At 44.5% G+C, this 20,519-nt stretch overlaps 1 protein-coding gene across 1 annotated transcript in view; it reads left to right on the top strand.

Moving 5' to 3' along the window:
* PLXNA4 (plexin A4) overlaps positions 1-20,519 on the top strand; it is a 437,744-nt gene that overhangs the window by 393,060 nt on the left and 24,165 nt on the right. Inside the window, exons 26-28 of the mRNA XM_070754448.1 lie at positions 4,783-4,886; positions 13,841-13,940; positions 15,274-15,464. Coding sequence (XP_070610549.1) covers positions 4,783-4,886; positions 13,841-13,940; positions 15,274-15,464 — 395 coding nt within the window. The remainder of the gene's footprint in view (positions 1-4,782; positions 4,887-13,840; positions 13,941-15,273; positions 15,465-20,519) is intronic.

The following is a 20,519-nucleotide window of genomic DNA, read 5'->3' as shown; positions in this document are numbered from 1 at the left end:
TTTTGTTATTAGTATACCAAGGTCTTTAACCGAGTGGGGATTATCTGTGATAATTAGCTGTTTGGTACCTTGAAAAACGTTTTTAAAATGTCCTCTTCAATTTGTGACATGTTGGTCTTTGGGCTTTTATGGATGAATTTAGGAATACTGTTTTCTAATTAAAAATGGGCCCGGCGGAGGATCCAAGAGAGAGAGGGAGAGAAAGAAAGAGAAAGAAAGAGAAAAGGTGGGAGAGAGAAAGAGAGAGTGGGAGAAAGATGAAAGAAAGATTAAGAAAGAGAAAGATGAAAGAAAGAAAAAGAAAGAAGGAAAGAGAGGAGGAAGGAAGGAAAAAGAGAAAGAGAGAAGGAAAGAAAAAGAAACAGATGAAAGAAAGAGTGAGAAAGATGAAAGAAAGATTAAGAAAGAGAAAGATGAAAGAAAGAAAAAGAAGGAAAGAGAGGAGGAAGGAAGGAAAAAGAGAAAGAGAGCAGAAAAGAAAAAGAGATGAAAGAAAAAATGAGAAAGATGAAAGAAAAAGAAGGAAGGGTGGTTGGAAGGAAGGAAGGAAGGAAAAAGAGAGAAGGAAAAGAGTTAGAAAGAGATGAAAGAAAGACTGAGAAAGAAAAAGATGAAAGAATAAGAAAGAAGGGAGGAAAGAAAGAAAGAGAAAAGGACTGAGAAAAAGGAGGGAGGGAGAAAAAGTGAGGAAGAGAAATAGTGAGGAAGAGAAACAAAGAAAAAGAGAGAGGAAGAGGAAGAAATAGAAAGAAAAAGGAAGAGGAAGAGAGAGAGGAAGAAAGAGAAAAAAGCAAGGAGGGAGAGAAAAAGGAAGAAACGAGAAAGAGAAAGAAAGAGAGAGAGAGAGGACACACTGACTGAGAAATAATGCTATTTTCATTCAGCACAAAGCAAGAATTTGCCGTTCTTGTTGACTCCAGAGCTTTGCTTGAATGATCTCATGCCACGGCTGAAGCACTAAAAAAAGGCACTGTTGCTTTTCAAAAATCATCAATCTGACTCCCGGCTCTCACATTTTCTGCAATCCCAGACAACCTTGCTACAATCCTCCAGAGAGATCAGGGAGATGCTATTCCTTTCACTCTTTCTCCTCTCTCCCTCCCTCCTTTCCCTCTGTTCCCTGTCCTTCCCTCATTTCCTTCCTTCCTTCCTTCCTTCCTTCCTTATTTTCTTTCCTTCCTTCCTTCCTTGCCTTTCCCTCTCTCCTTTCCCTCTGCTCCCTGTCTTTCCCTCATTTCCTTCCTTCCTTCCTTATTTTCTTTCCTTCCTTCCTTCCTTCCTTGCCTTTCCCTCTCTCCTTTCCCTCTGCTCCCTGTCTTTCCCTCATTTCCTTCCTTCCTTCCTTATTTTCTTTCCTTCCTTCCTTCCTTCCTTCCTTGCCTTTCCCTCTCTCCTTTCCCTCTGCTCCCTGTCTTTCCCTCATTTCCTTCCTTCCTTCCTTCCTTATTTTCTTTCCTTCCTTCCTTCCTTATTTTCTTTCTTTCCTTATTTCCTTATTTTCTTATTTTTTCTTTCTTGCTTTCTTGCTTGCTTTCCTTCCTTCCTTCCCTCCCTCCTATCCAATCCTCCTCCATCCAGCCATCCAGCCATCCTCTTTCTCCCTGCCTTAGTTAGCACTTACGAAGTTTACGAAGTTTACAGAGTCAACCTCATGCCCCCACCAATCTAAGTCCTCATTTTAGGACAGAAGGCTGCGTCAACTTTGAGCCTGGCAAGATTCCAACTGCAAAATTGCAGGCAGCCAGCAGAAAGTAGCCTGCAGTACTGCACTGTAACCACTGCGCCACCGCGGATGAATATAAACGAATCTCCCCTTTGTATCCTTGGGAAGTAGGCCTGTGGCCCAGGTTAATCCAGGATCACATTCGCTCATGCCGCCCAAACTGAAGGAACGTAGCTTATCGGAGCCGTTTGTTTGCATATAACAGTGATGGCGAACCTATGGTATGGATGCCACAGGTGACATGCAGAGCCATATCTGCTGGCATGAGAGCCATTGCCGCCCAGCCAATTTTTGGCTCACACAGAGGCTCTAGGATGGCGGTTTTGGCTTCCAGAGAGCCTCCAGGGGGATGAGGGAGGGCATTTTTACCCTCCCCAGTTCCAGGGAAGCCTTTGGAGCCTGGGGAAGGTGAAAAACAAGCCTACTAGGCCCACCAGAAGTTGAGAAGCAGGCCATTTCCGGCCTCCAGAGGGCCTAGACTTTCCATCCTGGGCCTAGAAAGCCTAGAACTAAGACGCCTTAAACAAGATCTAAGCATTGCCCACAAGATCATATGCTGCAACGTCCTGCCTGTCGGTGACTACTTCAGCTTCAACCACAACAACACAAGAGCACGCAACAGATTTAAACTTAATATTAACTGCTCCAAACTTGACTGTAAAAAATATGACTTCAGTAACCGAGTTGTCGAAGCGTGGAACTCATTACCGGACTCCATAGTGTCAACCCCAAACCCCCAACACTTCACCCTTGGATTATCCACAGTTGACCTCTCCAGATTCCTAAGAGGTCAGTAAGGGGCGAATACAAGTGCCCTAGAGTGCCTTCCGTCCCCTGTCCTATTGCTCTCCTATATCTCCTATTCCTTTCTTCTATTCCTATATCTCTTCTATTCTTTCATTGATATGTTCTATTCCTATATCTTCTCTTCTTTCTTAGATATACATCCTCTATAACCTTCATCATGTATTTTACTATGTGTATACCCACTAAAACCCTCATTGTGTATTGGACAAAATCAATCAATCAATCAATCAATCAATAAATAAATAAACATTTAGGGGCTGGGAGAAGCTGTTTTTGCCCTCCCCAGACATTGAATTAAGGGTGTGGGCACTTGAGCATGCGCGATATCGCACGGGCATGCTCTTTTGGCAACCAAGGAAAAAATGGTTCACCATCACTGGCATAAAGGAAACTTCACGATTTCATTCTGCTTTTTTCCCTACACCGCTGTCGGCCCGCTGGTTCATTTCAAGCATCCGATAATTAGAAGGCGTGAAGGGTGAGGTTTGCCTTCTGTCGTTTCTCTGTCTTCTAGCAGAGAAAGATGTCGGGGTAACCTCTCTCTCTCTCTCTCTCTCTCCCTCTCATGCCTTTCCCTTCGGCAGCAAAGCTTCCCCTGCGGTTGGCAAAGTTGATTACCAGCTGGTTCCAACATGGGAATAAAAAGCAAAAGGATAGGTTTGCAAATACGGCGTAATTAAGCAACGGAGAAGCAGCTAAGAGCTAAATGCTTCCTCCTATTACAATTTCCTTCTACGCTCCATCCCTGGAGTTCTTGAAGAAGAGATGGGACAGCCCTTTATCTGGAATGGTGTAGGGCAATGATGGCGAACCTGTGGCATCCAAGGTGCAAAAAAGGGCAACAAGGATGATCAAGGAAATGGAGCCCCTCCCTTATGAAGCCAGGTTGCAATGCCTTGGTCTCTTCAGCCTTGAAAGATGGCGTTTAAGGGGTGACTTGTATAAAATCATGCATGGGATAGAGAAGGTGGATAGAGAAAAATTATTTTCTCTATCACACAATACTAGGCCGAGGGGACACTTCCTAAAGCTCACAGGTAAGAAAGTGAGGACAAATCAAGGGAAATATTTCTTCACCCAGAGGGTCGTTGGTTTATGGAATTCACTTCCAGAAGAGGTTGTGACAGCTGTCAGCCTTGATAGCTTCAAGGCAGGATTAGACAGACTCATGGATGCCAAGTGTATCATAGGTGGTTATTGAAACAGATGTCCAAGTGCTGCCTCTATGTTGGTTGAGGCAGGCAGGGTTCCCTTGAGTCCCATTTGTCAAGGGAAAGGGAGGGTCTTGCCTTCTCTTTCTGCTCAAGATCCCCATGGACAATTGGTGGGCCACTGGGTGACACAGCATGCTGGACTCAATGGGCTTTGGTCTGATTCAGCATGGCTCTTCTTATGTTCCTATGTTCTTATCTGTGGCACATGGAGTCATATCTCCCGGCACTCAAGCCGTTGCCCTAGCTCAGTTCCGACGGGCATGTGTGTGCCAGCCGGTTGATTTTTGGCTCACACAGAGGCTCTGGGAGAGCGTTTTTGGCTTCCAGAGAGCCTCCAGGAGGATGGGGGGGAGGGCGTTTTTATCCTCCCCCGGCTCCAGGGAAGCCTTTGGAGCCTGGGGAGAGCAAAATAGGAGCCTAGTGAGCCCACCAGAAGTTGGGAAACAGGCCACATCTGGCCTCCAGAGGGTGGGGGAAGTGTTTTTGCCCTCCCCAGGCATTGAATGATGGGTGTGGCACTCGCGTATGCACACTCTTTCGGCACCCAAGAAAAAGAAGATTCGCCATCACTGTTGTAGGGTCTCCTGCTAGGCTGGGGATTTGGACTAGACCAGTGTTTCCCAACCTGGGCAACTTGAAGAGATTCTGGGAGTTGAAGTCCAGATGCCAAGTTTGGGAAACACTGGACTATGTGACCTACAAGGTCCCTTCCCACTCTGTGATTCTGTTTACCTGCAGTGGACACATCGCTGTTCTACCCCAAAAACATTTCCGCTTGCTTGCGAGCATGACATGCCCCTAACTACTGCTTTATATATGGTTTGATTGGGTTGTGTGATTATTTTATTAATAAGGGTTTTTAAATTGTGTTTTTAAATATTGGATTTGTACATTGTTATTATTGTTGTGAGCCGTCCCAAGTTCTCGGAGAGGGGCGGCACACAAATCTAATTAATAATAATAATAATAATAATAATTATTATTATTATTATTATTATTATTATTATTATTATTATTACACTTCTCTTTTCCTTGCAGAATGGCGGCAGACCAACGGCACCAGAATGATCCTCCAGGATGAAGATCTGACCACCAAGATTGAGAACGACTGGAAGAGGCTGAATACTCTGGCCCATTATCAGGTGTGTAAATCAACTTCGGTTTTGTTGGGAGGAAAATCCCTCTGGTTTAATACCAAGCTGTGGAGAGAAATCTCCTGGGAGGAAACAGGGCCGGAAAAGGTGGGAAGAAGCCTCCGTGGGGCCTCTCTAGGAATCTCCTGGGAGGAAACAGGGCTGGGAAATGTGGGAAGAAGCCTCCATGGGGCCTCTCTAGGAATCTCCTGGGAGTAAACAGGGCCAGAAAAGGCAGGGAGAAGCCTCCATGGAGCCTCTCTAGGAATCTCCTGGAGGAAACAGGCCGGAAAAGGCGGGGAGAAGCCTCTGTGGGGCCTCTCTAGGAATCTGGGAGGAAACAGGGCCTCCACCTTCCCTGTGGTTTCCCCAGTCGCACACATTATTTGCTTTTACATTGATTCCTATGGGAAAAATTGCTTCTTTTTACAAACGTTTCTACTTAAGAACCTGGTCACGGAACGAATCAAGTTCGTAAGTAGAGGTACCACTGTAGAGATAAATGAGGAGAGTAGGACAGGAATGGCAGGCATGCTGGTGCTCTTATGTACGTCCCTTACAGACCTCTGAGGAACGGGGTGAGTTCAACAGTAGACAGTATAATCTAATCTAGTTCTAGGTTGCTTTTCTGCTTGGTTAGTTTCCATCCATTGTTTCTCCTCTTGCCTATTTGGGGTCTTTGGAGACTAAGTGGACCCCCTTGTCTTTATGTGATGTCCACCAGGTCATTAGAGCACTATTGACCATCCTCGCTTTGCATAAAGATGAGAGAAGATGAAGAGCCAGATGTGAAAAGCCACTTTTGCTGGCTTCAAGGAGAGCTGGTTAATTAGCATCCTTGCTTTGCTTTGAAGATGAAAGCACTCAGTGATAAGTGCTAATTATTGTTACGGCTGATGGCAAGAGGGCTCTTCCCTAGCATGTTCAATGAAGATGGATGGGCCAGATGCAGCTTCTCTTCTCAATGGCTGAATTTATTCATTTATTTACTTACTCACTTGTTTTTTTTAAAAATAAATTTTATCATTTTTAAAAGGTTACATACGTAATGCATTTACAAAAGTAACTTACAATATATAGCTGAAGGGATTGGATAATGTAGCCTAGAGGATAATTCTCTGCCTTACAAAGCAAAGGTTGCAGGTTCAAGTCCCAGTGGGTATGGCTAGCTGATGAGGCCAAAATAAGGCCGAAATAGATCTATCCTATGGGCACATCGGGAAGGTTCCCTTTTGCACCCCAAGAGCTGGAGGGTATTTTTAATGTTTTCTTTTTTTCCCACAAAGAAGGGATTAAAAGGACCCAAACCCCTTTTATTATATAAAGAAGCATGATGATGATGATAATAATAATAATAAATAAATAAATAAAATTTTAATTTTTTAAAAAAAGGTTGTTCCACTGGGATTTGAACCCCGATCGGTAGATTCGAAGTCAAGAGAGCTAACAATTACGCTATAGAATTAGCTATGCTTCCAACCTCTCTCCAAAGCAAGTAAAGGGGGGTCCTTTCAGCAAAAGGAGCTGGGAAATCCCACAATTTCGACATCATGGAGTGTTCGGGGTTCGGGTTCGGTGACATCACCCGAATTTTTTGTAAAGTCCACCCGAATCCACCGAACCCGAATTTCATTGGATGCGCCCATCACTATTTACTTACTTACTTACTTACTTACTTACTTACTTACTTACTTACTTACTTACTTACTTACTTACTTACTTATTTTTATTTGTCAAGTATGTATTGGTAATATAACCTTGTTTATATACATGAGACGGGTACTGGTAAGAGGGAACAATTGGACAGGGGACGGTAGGCACACTTGTGCGCTGATTCACAAACTGTTCCAAATCCTACCCTCAAAACGTTGCTACAGAGCACTGCACACCAAGACAACTAGACACAGAGAACAGTTTTTCCCCAAACGCCATCACTCTGCTAAACAAATAATTCCCCTCAACACTGTCAGACTCTTTACTAAATCTGCACTTCTATTTCTACTAGTTTTTTTCATCATTTCTATCATCCTTTTCCTCCCACTTAGGACTGCATGGCTGTAACTTGTTGCTTGTATCGTAAGATTTTTATTAATATTGATTGTTTCTTCATTGCTTATTTATTTATTTATTTTATTTATTCAATTTTTATGCCGCCCTTCTCCTTAGACTCAGGGCGGCTTACAACATGTTAGCAATAGCACTTCTTAACAGAGCCAGCATATTGCCCCCCACAATCCATGTTCTCATTTGACCCACCTGGGAAGGATGGAAGGCTGAGTCAACCTTGAGCCGGTGATGAGATTTGAACCGCTGACCTTCAGATCTACAGTCAGCTTCAGTGGCCTGCAGTACAGCACTCTACCTGCTGTGCCACCCTGGCTCTTACTTATTTGAACCCTATGACAATCATTAAGTGTTATACCACATGATTCTTGACAAATGTATCTTTTTCTTTTATGTACGCTGAGAGCATCTGCACCAAGACAAATTCCTTGTGTGTCCAATCACACTTGGCCAATAAAATTCTATTCTATTCTATTCACACATACACCCTTACTGGCCTCTTAGGAATCAGGAGAGGTCAACAGTGGACAATCTAAGGGTAACGTTTTGGGGTTTGGTGATGAAACCCCACCGGGTTGGGTAGTGAGTTTCAGGCATCAATCACTATGTTGCTAATGTCATATTTTCTATAGTCAAGTTTGGGGCGGTTGACTTTGAGTTTGTATCCGTTGTGATTGAAGCTGAAGTAGCCATTGGTCTGTATTGTAGTTGAAGCTGAACTAGCCATTGGCAGGTAGAACATTGTAGCAGATGATTTTATGGGTTATGGTTAGGTCGTGCCGAAGGTAACCTAGTTTTAAGTTTTAAGCTTTCTAAGCCTAGGATTTCGAGTGTGATTGCGTAAGGTATTCTGTTGCGAGTGGAAGAGTGGAGGGCTCTTCTTGTAAAGTATCTCTGGATGCTTTCTAATGTATTTATGTCCGAAATGTGGTGTGGTTTTCAGGCAGATGAGCTGTATTCAAGGATTGGTCTGGCAAAAGTTTTGTACGCTCTGATTAGTAGTGTGAGATTACCGGAGCAAAAGCTACGTAGGATTAGGTTAACTACTCTTGAAGCCTTTTTGGCGATGTTGTTGCAGTGGGCTTTAGCACTTAGGTCATTTGAGATGAGTATTCCAAGGTCTTTTACTGAGTGAGTATTGTCTGTAAGGTCTTGTTTTTTGAGCTTGTATTTGGTGTTCTGATTCCAAGAGCATTTCTTGGTTGAGATTTGGAGTTGCCAGATGTTTGACCATTCAGACACAGAGTCGAGGCCTTTTTGGAGGGTAGCAGTGTCGTTGGTGGTGTTGAAGAGTTTTACATCGTCGACGAAGAGAACGCATGTTTGGCTTTGCTTCATCTTTCTCAGGGAGACGATGAGGCTATCCCGAGGTGTCTGTTGCTGGTTCTTGTAGCCATCCATTCCAAAGGTCACCCAGAGAGCACCATTCTCAAAAGTTTGGGAGATGAGCCACATGAACCTGCGGCCAACCCTTCTTCTCTGCCCTGTCTCAGGGCTTTCCTGACGCCCCTCTGGAGTTGGATATGAAACCAATGATATTATTGGCTCTCGGGGCTTTCAGAGTTTGGTCCTCTTCTTGAAGGTGTTTCATTACCCAAACTAGGTAACTTCATCAGCTGTTGTGGAGGATGCAAACAGGCTCTGTTGATCATTGTCGTTGTTACTTGTGAGGAGGAGAAGGAAGAGGAGAGGAGGGGGAACTTGAGAAGAAAAAGTAGAAGGAGGAGAAGAGGGGGAAGGTGATTGGGGGGTCATTGATGCTCTCTGAGTTTTCTTGCAGACATTTTATTACCTAAACTAGCAGCTCTGATGATTATGTTACCTAGATGGGTAATGAAATACTTGCAAGAAAACAATCACACTCAGGGAACATCAAGGACCCCACAGTCATCTTCCTCCTCCTCCTTCTCCTCTTCCTCTCCTCCTCATCCTCTTCCTTCTCTTCCTCTTCCTTCTCCACCTCTTCCACCTCCTCCTCCTCCTCTTCCTCTCCTCCTCCTCCTCTTCCTTCTCTCCTCTTCCTTCTCCACCTCTTCCACCTCCTCCTCCTCCTCTTCCTTCTCTCCTCTTGCTCTTCCTCCTCGTCCTTCTCCTCTTCCTCTCCTCCTCGTCCTCTTCCTTCTCTCCTCTTCCTTCTCCTCTTCTTCCTCTTCTTCTTTCTCCTCCTCCTCCTCCTCTTCCTCTCCTCATCCTCTTCCTTCTCTCCTCTTCCTCTTTTTCTTTCTCCTCTTCCTCCTCCTCTTCCTCTCCTCCTCATCCTCTTCCTTCTCTCCTCTTCCTCTTTTTCTTTCTCCTCTTCCTCCTCCTCCTCTTCCTCTCCTCCTCGTCCTCTTCCTTCTCTCCTCTTCCTTCTCCTCTTCTTCCTCCTCCTCCTCTTTCTCCTCTTCCTTCTCCTCCTCTTCCTCTCCTCCTCCTCTTTCTTCTCTCCTCTTCCTCTTCCTCCTCCTCCTCCTCCCCCTCCTCTCTCTTGCAAATATCAACAAGAACAGTTAGCCGGCCCATCGCATCCTTCACAGCAGCTCATACAAGTTCTCATCATGATATATTCGATGCAGGGCACAGCAGCTGCCCACAGAACGATCCAGTGGGAAATAATTTGCTGTACACTCCGTGATGGGGATTATTTTTCTTTTTCTTGTAATGGTACGGATCGAAAAGTTGGGGGGGCGGGGGGAGGGAAGAAACATAGAAAGGGAAAGGATTGATGACGGACATCATCTTATTTTTCCAAAAGAATGCCTTCAGAGTAAATGGGATTCAGCTACAGCTCCGAGCGGTCGAAGTTGTAAAATATGAAACTCCCAGTCCAAGACAAACTTACTTACCGGTATGTTTTCACTTAAAATGGGGGAGCAAAGGTTTTTTGCCGGGCTGAAATATAGCTTCCTGGGGGCCCATTTTCCCTCTCTCTCTGGCCCCCTCCCTCCTCCGCCCTCCAAGTTATCTGTATTTCATAGTGACAGCTGTGATGAAAAGTAACAGCAGGAACAATCAGCCTTCACTTTGCGGACTTTCTGACAATTACGAATGACGATGTAGCACGCTCATAAATCCAATTATGAATGAAAGCAACAGTTCTTTCCCCTACACACTTTGCAACAAGCCAGAAAGGAGGAATGACACCCCCCAAATTTCAAGAGAGCTGTTGGATGGTGTGTTTTTTTTCCTGACAAATAATTTCCCTTTAGTTCTGGTGCAATTTTTCCCTCCTAGGCATCTGTCTCATAATCAGAATCGAATCGAATCAAAGAGAGTAGGATAGGATAGGATAGGATAGAATAGAATAGAATAGAATAGAATAGATTTTTTATTGGCCAAGTGTGATTGGACACACAAAGAATTTGTCTTTGGTGCAGATGCTCTCAACATACATAAAAGAAAAAGATACATCTGTCAAGAATCATGAGGTACAACGCAATGATTGTCATAGGGGTCAAATAAGCAATGAAGAAACAATCAATATTAATAAATATTGGATACAATATACAATATATCCTACAATATATAGGATACAAGCAACAAGTTACAATCGTACAGTCCTAAGTGGGAGGAAAAGGATGACAGGAATGATGAGAAAAAACCAGTAGAAATTGAAGTGCAGACTTAGTAAAAACTAAGACAGTGTTGAGGGAATTATTTGTTTAGAAGAGTGATGGCATTTGGGAAAAAACTGTTCTTGTGTCTCGTTGTCTTGGTGTGCAGTGCTCTGTAGCGACGTTTTGAGGGTAGGAGTTGAAACAGTTTGTGAATCAGCGCAGAAGTGTGCCCTCCGTCCCCTGTCCAATTGTTCCCTCTTACCAGCACCCGTCTCATGTACATAAACAATGTTATATTACCAAGTCAGAAAATGGACTGTTTCCGACCTCCAGAGGACAGCGGAGGCCATTTTTGCCTTCCCAGGCTCCAGGAAAGTCTCTGGATCTTGAGGATGGTGAAAAATAGGCCTACCAGAATTCCTGAAATGGGCCATTTCCAGACTCCAGAGACTTCAGGGAGGCCTGCTAGGGTTTCTGCAGACATTTTATGACCCAACTAGGTAATTCCATCAGTGCCAGCGAGGGTGGGATTTGCTCCCTGTTTATATACAACAGTTTGCAACTTACAACAGTTGGTGGGGATGTGTGGTTTTTCTCCTTGGTCGTTCTTTGATTAGAGTATTGTTTTCTATTTGTTTGATTGTTTGTCTGGAATTAATCCCTGTTTATCTGCTGGTGGTTTCTGGAGGGGATGTATCCTGGACTCTTTGTTCTCAGCTTTTTGTTCTTTCATTGTCTCTTTTGAATGGCGTGTAAATATGATCCATCTCTATGTGTCAACCAGCCATCAATCGTCTGCTGCAATCATCATCTATTCTATTCAGCAATCATCATCTATTCAGCCATCAATAGACACACGGAGATGCGGATATGGATCACTAGGCTCATCAATAGATAGACCACAGATATGGATTTGTGGAGAGCACCGACGACTCCAAAAATCCATACGCAAATGATATTTTTCTCAACGATTTTCACATCAGCCGCCTACTTCCTAAGACTAGAAACACAAGAGTTCATGAACAACCAAACAAAGCCAGGCTTCCTTGCTACAACGTCATAGTAAATTGGACCAGAAGTGGATTCTTCCTGGTTTGCACCGGTTCTATACAACAACTAACAAACCAGTGGTGAAATGTAAAATAATGCACTTGGGGAAAAGGAATCCTCAATCTGAGTATTGTATTGGCAGTTCTGTGTTAGCAAAAACTTCAGAAGAGAAGGATTTAGGGGTAGTGATTTCTGACAGTCTCAAAATGGGTGAACAGTGCAGTCAGACGGTAGGGAAAGCAAGTAGGATGCTTGGCTGCATAGCTAGAGGTATAACAAGCAGGAAGAGGGAGATTGTGATCCCCTTTTATAGAGTGCTGGCGAGACCACATTTGGAATACTGTGTTCAGTTCTGGAGACCTCACCTACAAAAAGATATTGACAAAATTGAAGGGGTCCAAAGACGGGCTACAAGAATGGTGGAAGGTCTTAAGCATAAAATGTATCAGGAAAGACTTAATGAACTCAAACTGTATAGTCTGGAGGTCAGAAGGAAAAGGGGGGACATGATTGAAACATTTAAATACGTTAAAGGGTTAAATAAGGTTCAGGAGGGAAGTGTTTTTAATAGGAAAGTGAACACAAGAACAAGGGGGCACAATCTGAAGTTAGTTGGGGGAAAGATCAAAAGCAACATGAGAAAATATTCTTTTACTGAAAGAGTAGTAGATCCTTGGAACAAACTTCCAGCAGACGTGGTAGATAAATCCACAGTCACTGAATTTAAAGATGCCTGGGATAAACATATATCCATCCTAAGATAAAATACAGAAAATAGTATAAGGGCAGACTAGATGAACCAGGAGGTCTTTTTCTGCCGTCAGACTTCTATGCTTCTATGTTTCTATAAGTCACGGTAGATAATGGAGCTGGTTCAGTCTGTATCTTGGACACAGCCATCTTTTTAAAAAAAAGTTTTTTGGGGGGGTATATTTTATAATGCCTTGGTAAGGCCACCCTTGGAATACTGCATCCAGTTTTGGTCGCTACCGTGCAAAAAAGATGTTATAATAATAATAATAATAATAATAATAATAATAATAATAATAATAAAAAATTTATTAGATTTGTATGCCACCCCTCTCCAAAGACTCGGTGCGGCTCACAACAATAACAAAAACAATATAATAGTAATACAAATCTAATATTTTAAAAAGTATATATAAAACCCCAACAATTAGAACCATACAACACATGCATACCAAACATAAAATTTAAAAGCCATGGGGAGGTGTCTCATTTCCCCCATGCCTGGCGATATAGGTGGGTCTTGAGTAATTTGTGAAAGACAAGGAGGGTGGGGGCCGTTCTAATCTCTGGGGGGAGTTGATTCCAGAGGGCCGGGGCCACCACAGAGAAGGCTCTTCTCCTGGGGCCCGCCAAACAACATTGTTTTGTCGATGGGACCCGGAGAAGGCCAACTCTGTGGGACCTTATCGGCCACTGGGATTTGTGCGGTAGCAGGCGGTTCCGGAGGTATTCTGGTCCACTGCCATGTAGGGCTTTAAAGGTCATTACCAACACTTTGAATTGTGACCGGAAACTGATCGGCAGCCAGTGCAGGCCACGGAGTGTTGTAGAAACGTGGGCGAATCTGGGAAGCCCCATGATAGTTTTGCTCTAGAAAGAGTGCAGAGAAGAGCGACAAAGAGGATTAGGGGACTGGAGGCTAAAACATATGGAGAACGGTTGCGGGAACTTGGCATGGCTAGTTTAATGGAAAGAAGGACCAGGAGAGACATGAGAGCAGTCTTCCAATATCTCAGGGGTTGCCACAAAGAAGTAATCAAAGCTATTCTCCAAAGTATCTGAGGGTAGAACAAGAAACAATGGGTGGAAACAAGGAGAGAAGCAACTTAGAACTAAGGAGAAATTTCCTGGCAGTGAGAACAATTGATCAGTGGAACAGCTTGCCTCCAGAAGTTGTGAATGCTCCAACACTGGAAGTTTTTAAGAAGATGTTGGATAACCATTTATCTGAAGTAGTGTAGGGGTTTCCTGCCTAAGCAGGGGGTTGGACTAGAAGACCTCCAAGGTCCCTTCCAATTCCAATTCCAATTCCAACTCAACTCTACTGTACTCTACCCTACTCTACTCTACTCTACTCTAGTCCACTCCACTCCACTCCACTCCATTCCATTCTACTCCTCATTCTATTCTAGCCTTCTAAAATGGGGCAAAACTCACTTAACCAACATCTCACTTACCAACAGAAATTGTGGGCTAAATTGTGGTCCAGGAACTACCCACAGTGGGTTTGGTGTCTTTTGCACAACTACATCGGATTGAATAAAAGGTTCGTTCCTTTTCTAGGTGCCAGATGGGTCACTGGTGGCTTTGGTATCCAAGCAGGTTACTGCTTACAACGCAGTCAACAATTTCACCGTCTCGAGGACTTCTGCAAGCAAGTACGGTAAGGAATTCTCCGTCAGGGCACATGAGACCAACCCAGGAGGCAAAAGGCAGTGAAGACACAGACCAGCTTTTTGAGATGGGTTAGTCCAGGGGTGGGGGAACCATGACCCCGTGACAATGCTGGCTCAGGAATTCTGGGAGTTTGAGTCCACAGGTTATAAATGGGGGCCATGACAGCTCAGGAATTCTGGGAGTTGGAGTCCACAGGTTATAAATGGGGCCATGACACCTCAGGAATTATGGGAGTTGGAGTCCCACAGGTTATAAATGGGGCCATGACAGCTCAGGAATTCTGGGAGTTGGAGTCCACAGGTTATAAATGGGGACATGACAGCTCAGGAATTCTGGGAGTTGGAGTCCACAGGTTATAAATGGGGGACATGGCAGCTCAGGAATTCTGGGAGTTGAAGTCCATAGGTTATAAATGGGGCCATGACAGCTCAGGAATTCTGGGAGTTGGAGTCCACAGGTTATAAATGGGGCCATGACAGCTCAGGAATTCTGGGAGTTGAAGTCCATAGGTTATAAATGGGGACATGGCAGCTCAGGAATTCCTGGGGAGTTGGAGTCCATAGGTTATAAATGGGGACATGGCAGCTCAGGAATTCTGGGAGTTGAAGTCCATAGGTTATAAATGGGGCCATGACAGCTCAGGAATTCTGGGAGTTGAAGTCCATAGGTTATAAATGGGGCCATGACAGCTCAGGAATTCTGGGAGTTGAAGTCCATAGGTTATAAATGGGGCCATGACAGCTCAGGAATTCTGGGAGTTGAACTCCATAGGTTATAAATGGGGACATGGCAGCTCAGGAATTCTGGGAGTTGGAGTCCATAGGTTATAAATGGGGACATGGCAGCTCAGGAATTCTGGGAGTTGAAGTCCATAGGTTATAAATGGGGCCATGACAGCTCAGGAATGCTGGGAGTTGAAGTCCACAGGTTATAAATGGGGCCATACTAGCTCAAGAAGGAGTGAAGAGGAAGAGGAGGAGGGAGAGGAGGAGGAGGAAGAGAAGGAAGAGGAGGAGGAGGAGAAGGAAGACAATGACTGTGGGGTTCTTTATGCTTTCTGAGCATGGTTGTTTTCTTGCAGACATTTCGTAACCCAGCTAGGTAACATCATGAATACTGGAAGGGAGCATGTTCTATATACAGCACAGGCCTCTTCTAGCCCTGCTGATGTTACCTAATTGGGTCATGAAACGTCTCCAAGAAAATAACAACGCTCAGAGAGCACCAAAGGTTCCCTCGCAGTTTTAATTTATGTTTTTCCACTTAGCCATTGGAAGAAAATCTTCAAAGGTTTGTGTTGTGTCCATTTGTGCTTTCAGAAAACATGATCCGCTATACGGGGAGTCCAGATAGCTTGCGTTCCAGGACCCCCATGATTACGCCCGACCTAGAAAGCGGGGTCAAGATGTGGCATTTGGTGAAAAACCACGAGCACGGCGATCAGAAAGAAGGCGACCGAGGGAGCAAGATGGTGTCGGAAATCTACCTGACAAGGCTACTAGCCACCAAGGTAGGTTGGGAGGCTGGAGAGAAGGGACAGGACCCCAGAAGGGAAGGTGGGTGACAGAAAAAGAAGGGATTGTACCAAAAAAGGGGAATATTTGTAGCTCAGGGTTGAATTGTGGGATCCTTGGTGCTCTCTGACCTTTCATCACCCAACTAGGTAACATCATCAGTGTTAGAAGGAAGTGGCACCTGCTGTTACTTGTCCTCAGTGTTGGTAGAATTGTTCTTGGTGGCCATATTTATTTTTTTATTCTTTGATTTCTTGACTAAGTTGCTCGTCGTAAGGAAGTGGGCTTCAACCAGTGAAGTCACTTCTAAGAGGTACCCTTATATTTTATTTTATTTTATTGGATTTGTATGCCGCCCCTCTCCGTAGACTCGGGGCGGCTAACAACAATATATAGAGAGAAAGAGACAGAGACAAAGAAAGATAAAGGAAGAGTGAAATAGAAAAAGAGAAACAGAGAGACAGAAAGAAAGCGAAAAAGAAGAGAGAAAAAGACACAAACAGAAGAAGAAAAGACCGAGAGAAAGAAGGAAAGAGGGAAAGATCAAAAGAGAAAGAAAGAAAAAGAGAGAAGGGGGAAGAAAAATAGAGAGTAAAACAGAGAAAGAGACAGAAAGAGAAAAAGAAAGAGAGATACAAGAGAGAGGGGGGCGGAGAGAGAGAGAGAGAAGGAAAGAAAAAGAGAGAGAAAGAGAGAAAAAAGGGAAAAAGAGAGAGAGAGAAAAGATAGAGGCAGAAAGAGAGAGAGAGAGAGACAGGAAACAGAGACAGATGAGGAAAGAAGGAAGGAAAGAAGGAGGGAAGGAAGGAGGGAAGGAAGAAACAAAGGAAGGAAGGAAGAAAGGAGAGAGAGAGAGAAATGGGAACAAAAAGAAACAGAGAGAAAGAAGGAGAAACAAAGAAAGAGATAGAGAGGCAAAAAAGAGATTGAGAGAGAGAGAAGGAAGGAAGGAAGGAAAGAAGGAAAGAAGGAAGGAAGGAAAGAAGGAAAGAAGGAAAGAAGGAAAGAGGAGAGGGAGAGAAAGGGAAACAAAAAGAGAGAAAGAGACAGAAAGAGAGAAAGAGAAGCAAAAAGAAAGAGAGAGTCCCAGAGACAGCCCGAGAAAGAGGGGGAGAGAGAGAGAGGAAGGCACTCCCAAATAGGTTGCTTGACAAGGAAATAATCTCTCCACCGAGGTGTTGACCTGAACGGAGGTTTTGGAGAGGAAGCAAGCTTTCGGCTGTCACCCAAGTGCGGCACTCCAGGAGAGAATGATTGGTGTGACAGCTTTATAATTCTCCGCTGTTGACTTTCGGCCCAGGGAATACCGAGGAAGGTGGTTTCACACTCCGAGCCTCCCATCTTCCCCTTGCTCACCGCCAACGCCGGCTGATTTATGTAGCATTGATTTTGCTGACACTTTCAAAGTGCCGGAGCCAGCAGAGCGAACCAGAGAGACCGGTGGAGGTAGGGAGTGATTTCCCAGAGACAAATGGGGGAGAAGGGACGTCCCTTGGCGGGGTGTGTGGGGTGCAGGCCCCTTTCTCCCCCCCACCACCACCAACCAGGCCTATTCTGAGCTTGGCCTGCCCTTGATTGACGGCAGAAAAAGATCTCATGGTCCATCTATTTATTTATTTATTTATTTATTGGATTTGTATGCCGCCCCTCTCCGTAGATTTGGGGCGGCTAACAACAGTGGTAAAAACAACACGCGACAATCCAATACTAAGACACCTAAAAACCCTTATTTTAAAACCAATCATACATACAAAAAAACCATACATAAATTGTAGAAGCCTAGGGGGAAAGAGTATTTCAATTCCCCCATGCCTGATGACAGAGGTGGGTTTTAAGTAGCTTACGAAAGGCAAGAAGGGTGGGGGCTATTCTGATCTCTGGGGGGAGTTGGTTCCAGAGGGCCGGGGCCACCACAGAGAAGGCTCTTCCCCTGGGTCCCGCCAAACGACATTGTTTAGGTGACGGGACCCGGAGAAGGTCCCTTCTGTGGGACCTAATTGGTCGCTGGGATTCGTACGGCAGAAGGCAGTCCCGGAGATAACCTGGCCTGGTGCCATGAAGGGCTTTATAGGTCATAACCAACACTTTGAATTGTGACCGGAAACTGATCGGCAACCAATGCAGACTGCGGAGTGTTGGTGTGACATAGGCATATTTAGGGAAGCCCATGATTGCTCTCGCAGCTGCATCTAGTCTTTCCTTATACTATTTCTTGTATTTTATCTTAGGATGGATCTATGTTTATCCTAGGCATGTTTAGATTCAGTGACTGTGGATTTACCGACCACCTCTGCTGGAAGTTTGTTCCAAGCATCTACTACTCTTTCAGTCAAATAATATTTTCTCAAATTACTTCTAATCTTTCCCCCAACTCACCTCAGATTGTGCCCCCTTGTTCTTGTGTTCACTTTCCTATTGAAAACACTTCCCTCCTGAACCTTATTTAACCCAACAGGAAACCCAATGCCATTTCAGACAAATGGTTTCCCAATCTCTTGTTGAAGACCTCTAGGGTTGTAGCCCCTACCATTTCTGGAAGCAAACCAAGGCCCGGCTCAGGCTGGCATTTGGCTTCTCATGGTGTCCAGCCACTTCTGTCTGCTCAAAAGGAGGAGATGGAGATGTTCATCCATGGAGATAAAGAGATCAATTGTCCATAGCACAGATGTATAAGGAAATGACAGAGTTGGAAGGAACCTTAAAGGTCTCCTAGTCCAACCAGCTATTCAAACAAGAGACCTTATATCAGTGAGGTCGAACCTATGGCATGGGTGTCACAGGTGTCACATGGAGCCATATCTGACAACACTGAGCCTCGCGTGTGTTCTGCCTGACTGGGCTCAGGCAATGCGTAACAGTCCAAGGAAAAGACATCAAACACACACGTGCCCTGCTAATCAGCAAATTTGTATTAGGTAAACAAAAAAGGGTTACTCAAAAACAGTCCTTAGTGTCAGGAAACAATGATAGTGCAAGGCTTACTTCAGCCGCATACAAAAACACAGGGAAAAACAAACAAAGACAACCTGGAATGAGCAAAGACGTTTCAGGAGTCCTTTTGAATCTTTGGAGCAAAGAGCAAGTCCCAGAGTTTTCACCTCCCACTTGTCTGAAAAAGCTGGGTTGAAAACTCCAACGGCACGGAACAGAAACTTCAGAGCAGGAACCACAAAATAACACAGATAAACAGCCACAGTTTGCCTTGGCCTTTGTTCCCTTTTATCACTTTAGCCCTCATTAAGGGAACCACACCCAGCCCTCAGTATAAGAACCACACCCAGCCCAGGTGCTACAATGATGACTTGTAATACTCCTTCAATCAATTTCTTCTTTGCATAGCTCTTCGGCTACGCAGATCAATATATTGATCTGCAGAAGAACCCAGGGACGAAAGACTGTCTGAGGGACTGCATGCCAAATCCCCTGGGCTGTCTGCTGAATCCTGTGTCCCAGTGGCCTCGTCCTCCTGGCTGTCTGCCACATCTTCCTGGCTGTCTGCCACATCTTCCTGGCTGTCAGCCAGGCTTTCGCATTCACTTTGTGCCGCAACACAACAGCGTGGAGGCTCTGGGAGGGCATTTTCGGCTCCCAAAGGGCCTTTGGGTGAATGGGGGATGCCATTTTTGCCCTCTCCAGGCTCCAAGGAAGCATCTAGAGCAGTGATGGTGAATTATTTTTTCCTCAGGTGTCGAAAGAGTGTGCATGTGCACCATTGTGCATACACGAGTGTCCACACCGATAATTCAATGTCTGGGGAGGGCAAAAACAGCTTCCCCCCAGAGGCCCTCTGGAGGCTGGAAATGGCCTCTGTCCCAACGTCTGGTGGGCCCAGTGTTTCACCCTCTCCAGGCCCCAAAGACTTATCTAGGGCTGGGGAGGATAAAAATGCCCTCCCCCATCCTTCGGAGACTCTGGAAGTCAAAAATGCCCTCCCGGAGCCTCTGTGTGAGCCAAAAATCAGCTGGCTGGCACACATTGGAGTTACATAGAAACATAGAAACATAGAAGATTGACAGCAGAAAAAGACCTCATGGTCCATCTAGTCTGCCCTTATACTATTTCCTGTATTGTATCTTAGGGTGGATCTATGTTTATCCCAGGCATGTTTAAATTCAGTTACTGTGGATTTACCAAACACATCTGGTGGAAGTTTATTCCAAGCACCTATCTCTTTCAGTAAAATAATATTTTCTCATGTTGCTTTTGATCTTTCCCCCAACTAACCTCAGATTGTGTCCCCTTGTTCTTGTGTTCACTTTCCTATTGAAAACACTTCCCTCCTGGACCTTATTTAACCCTTTAACATATTTAAATGTTTCGATCATGGGATCATGAGTTGAGCTATGGCAACAGCTTGAGTGCCAGAGGATATGGCTCCATGTGTCACCTGTGGCACCTGTGCCATAGGTTCACCATCACTGCACTAGAGCCTAGGGAGAGTGAAAAATGTGCCCACCAGGCCAACGAGAAGGTGGGAAATGGGCTGTTTCTGGCCTGCAAAAGACCTCTGGAGGGGGAGGAGAGGCAATTTTTGCCATCTACAGACATTGAATTTTGGGTGTGGGCACTCGCGCTTTCAGCACCGGAGGGGGAATTGTTCACCGTCACTGCCTTGTATCATTCTGGACACATGACAATCCAATCTCTTCTTTAAAACCTCCGGTGATGCAGCATCCACAACTTCTGGATTTCTCCTTTCTGTAGAACTTCATTGTATGTTACTAATAATAAATGTTTAAAACATTTTGCAGTTCTTTATAGCCTTCCCCTGAGACACCATCTGGACCTGGTTTCTTATTGGGGGGGGGGGGGTTATTGTTGTTTATGAATTGCATTTTCCAATTTAGACATTGTAATTTCTTCATCTAGGATTTCTTTTTCTATTTCAGTTATGTGTTCTAAATTGGTATCTTGCAAAGAGTTTTGTATGTCCTTTACTTTAATTCTTCTTTGCTGTCTAGTTTACCAGAGTGTTTTGATTATGAGGTCCTTTTTTCCCTCTATCCCTGTTTTAATAATAATAATAATAATAATAATAATAATAATAATAA

This window comes from Erythrolamprus reginae, chromosome 6, assembly GCF_031021105.1.
Source record: "Erythrolamprus reginae isolate rEryReg1 chromosome 6, rEryReg1.hap1, whole genome shotgun sequence".
Classification (NCBI taxonomy): Eukaryota; Metazoa; Chordata; class Lepidosauria; order Squamata; family Dipsadidae; genus Erythrolamprus; species Erythrolamprus reginae.
The sequence above is the reverse complement of the archived record's forward strand: the minus strand, read 5'-3'. Positions and strand labels throughout refer to the sequence as shown.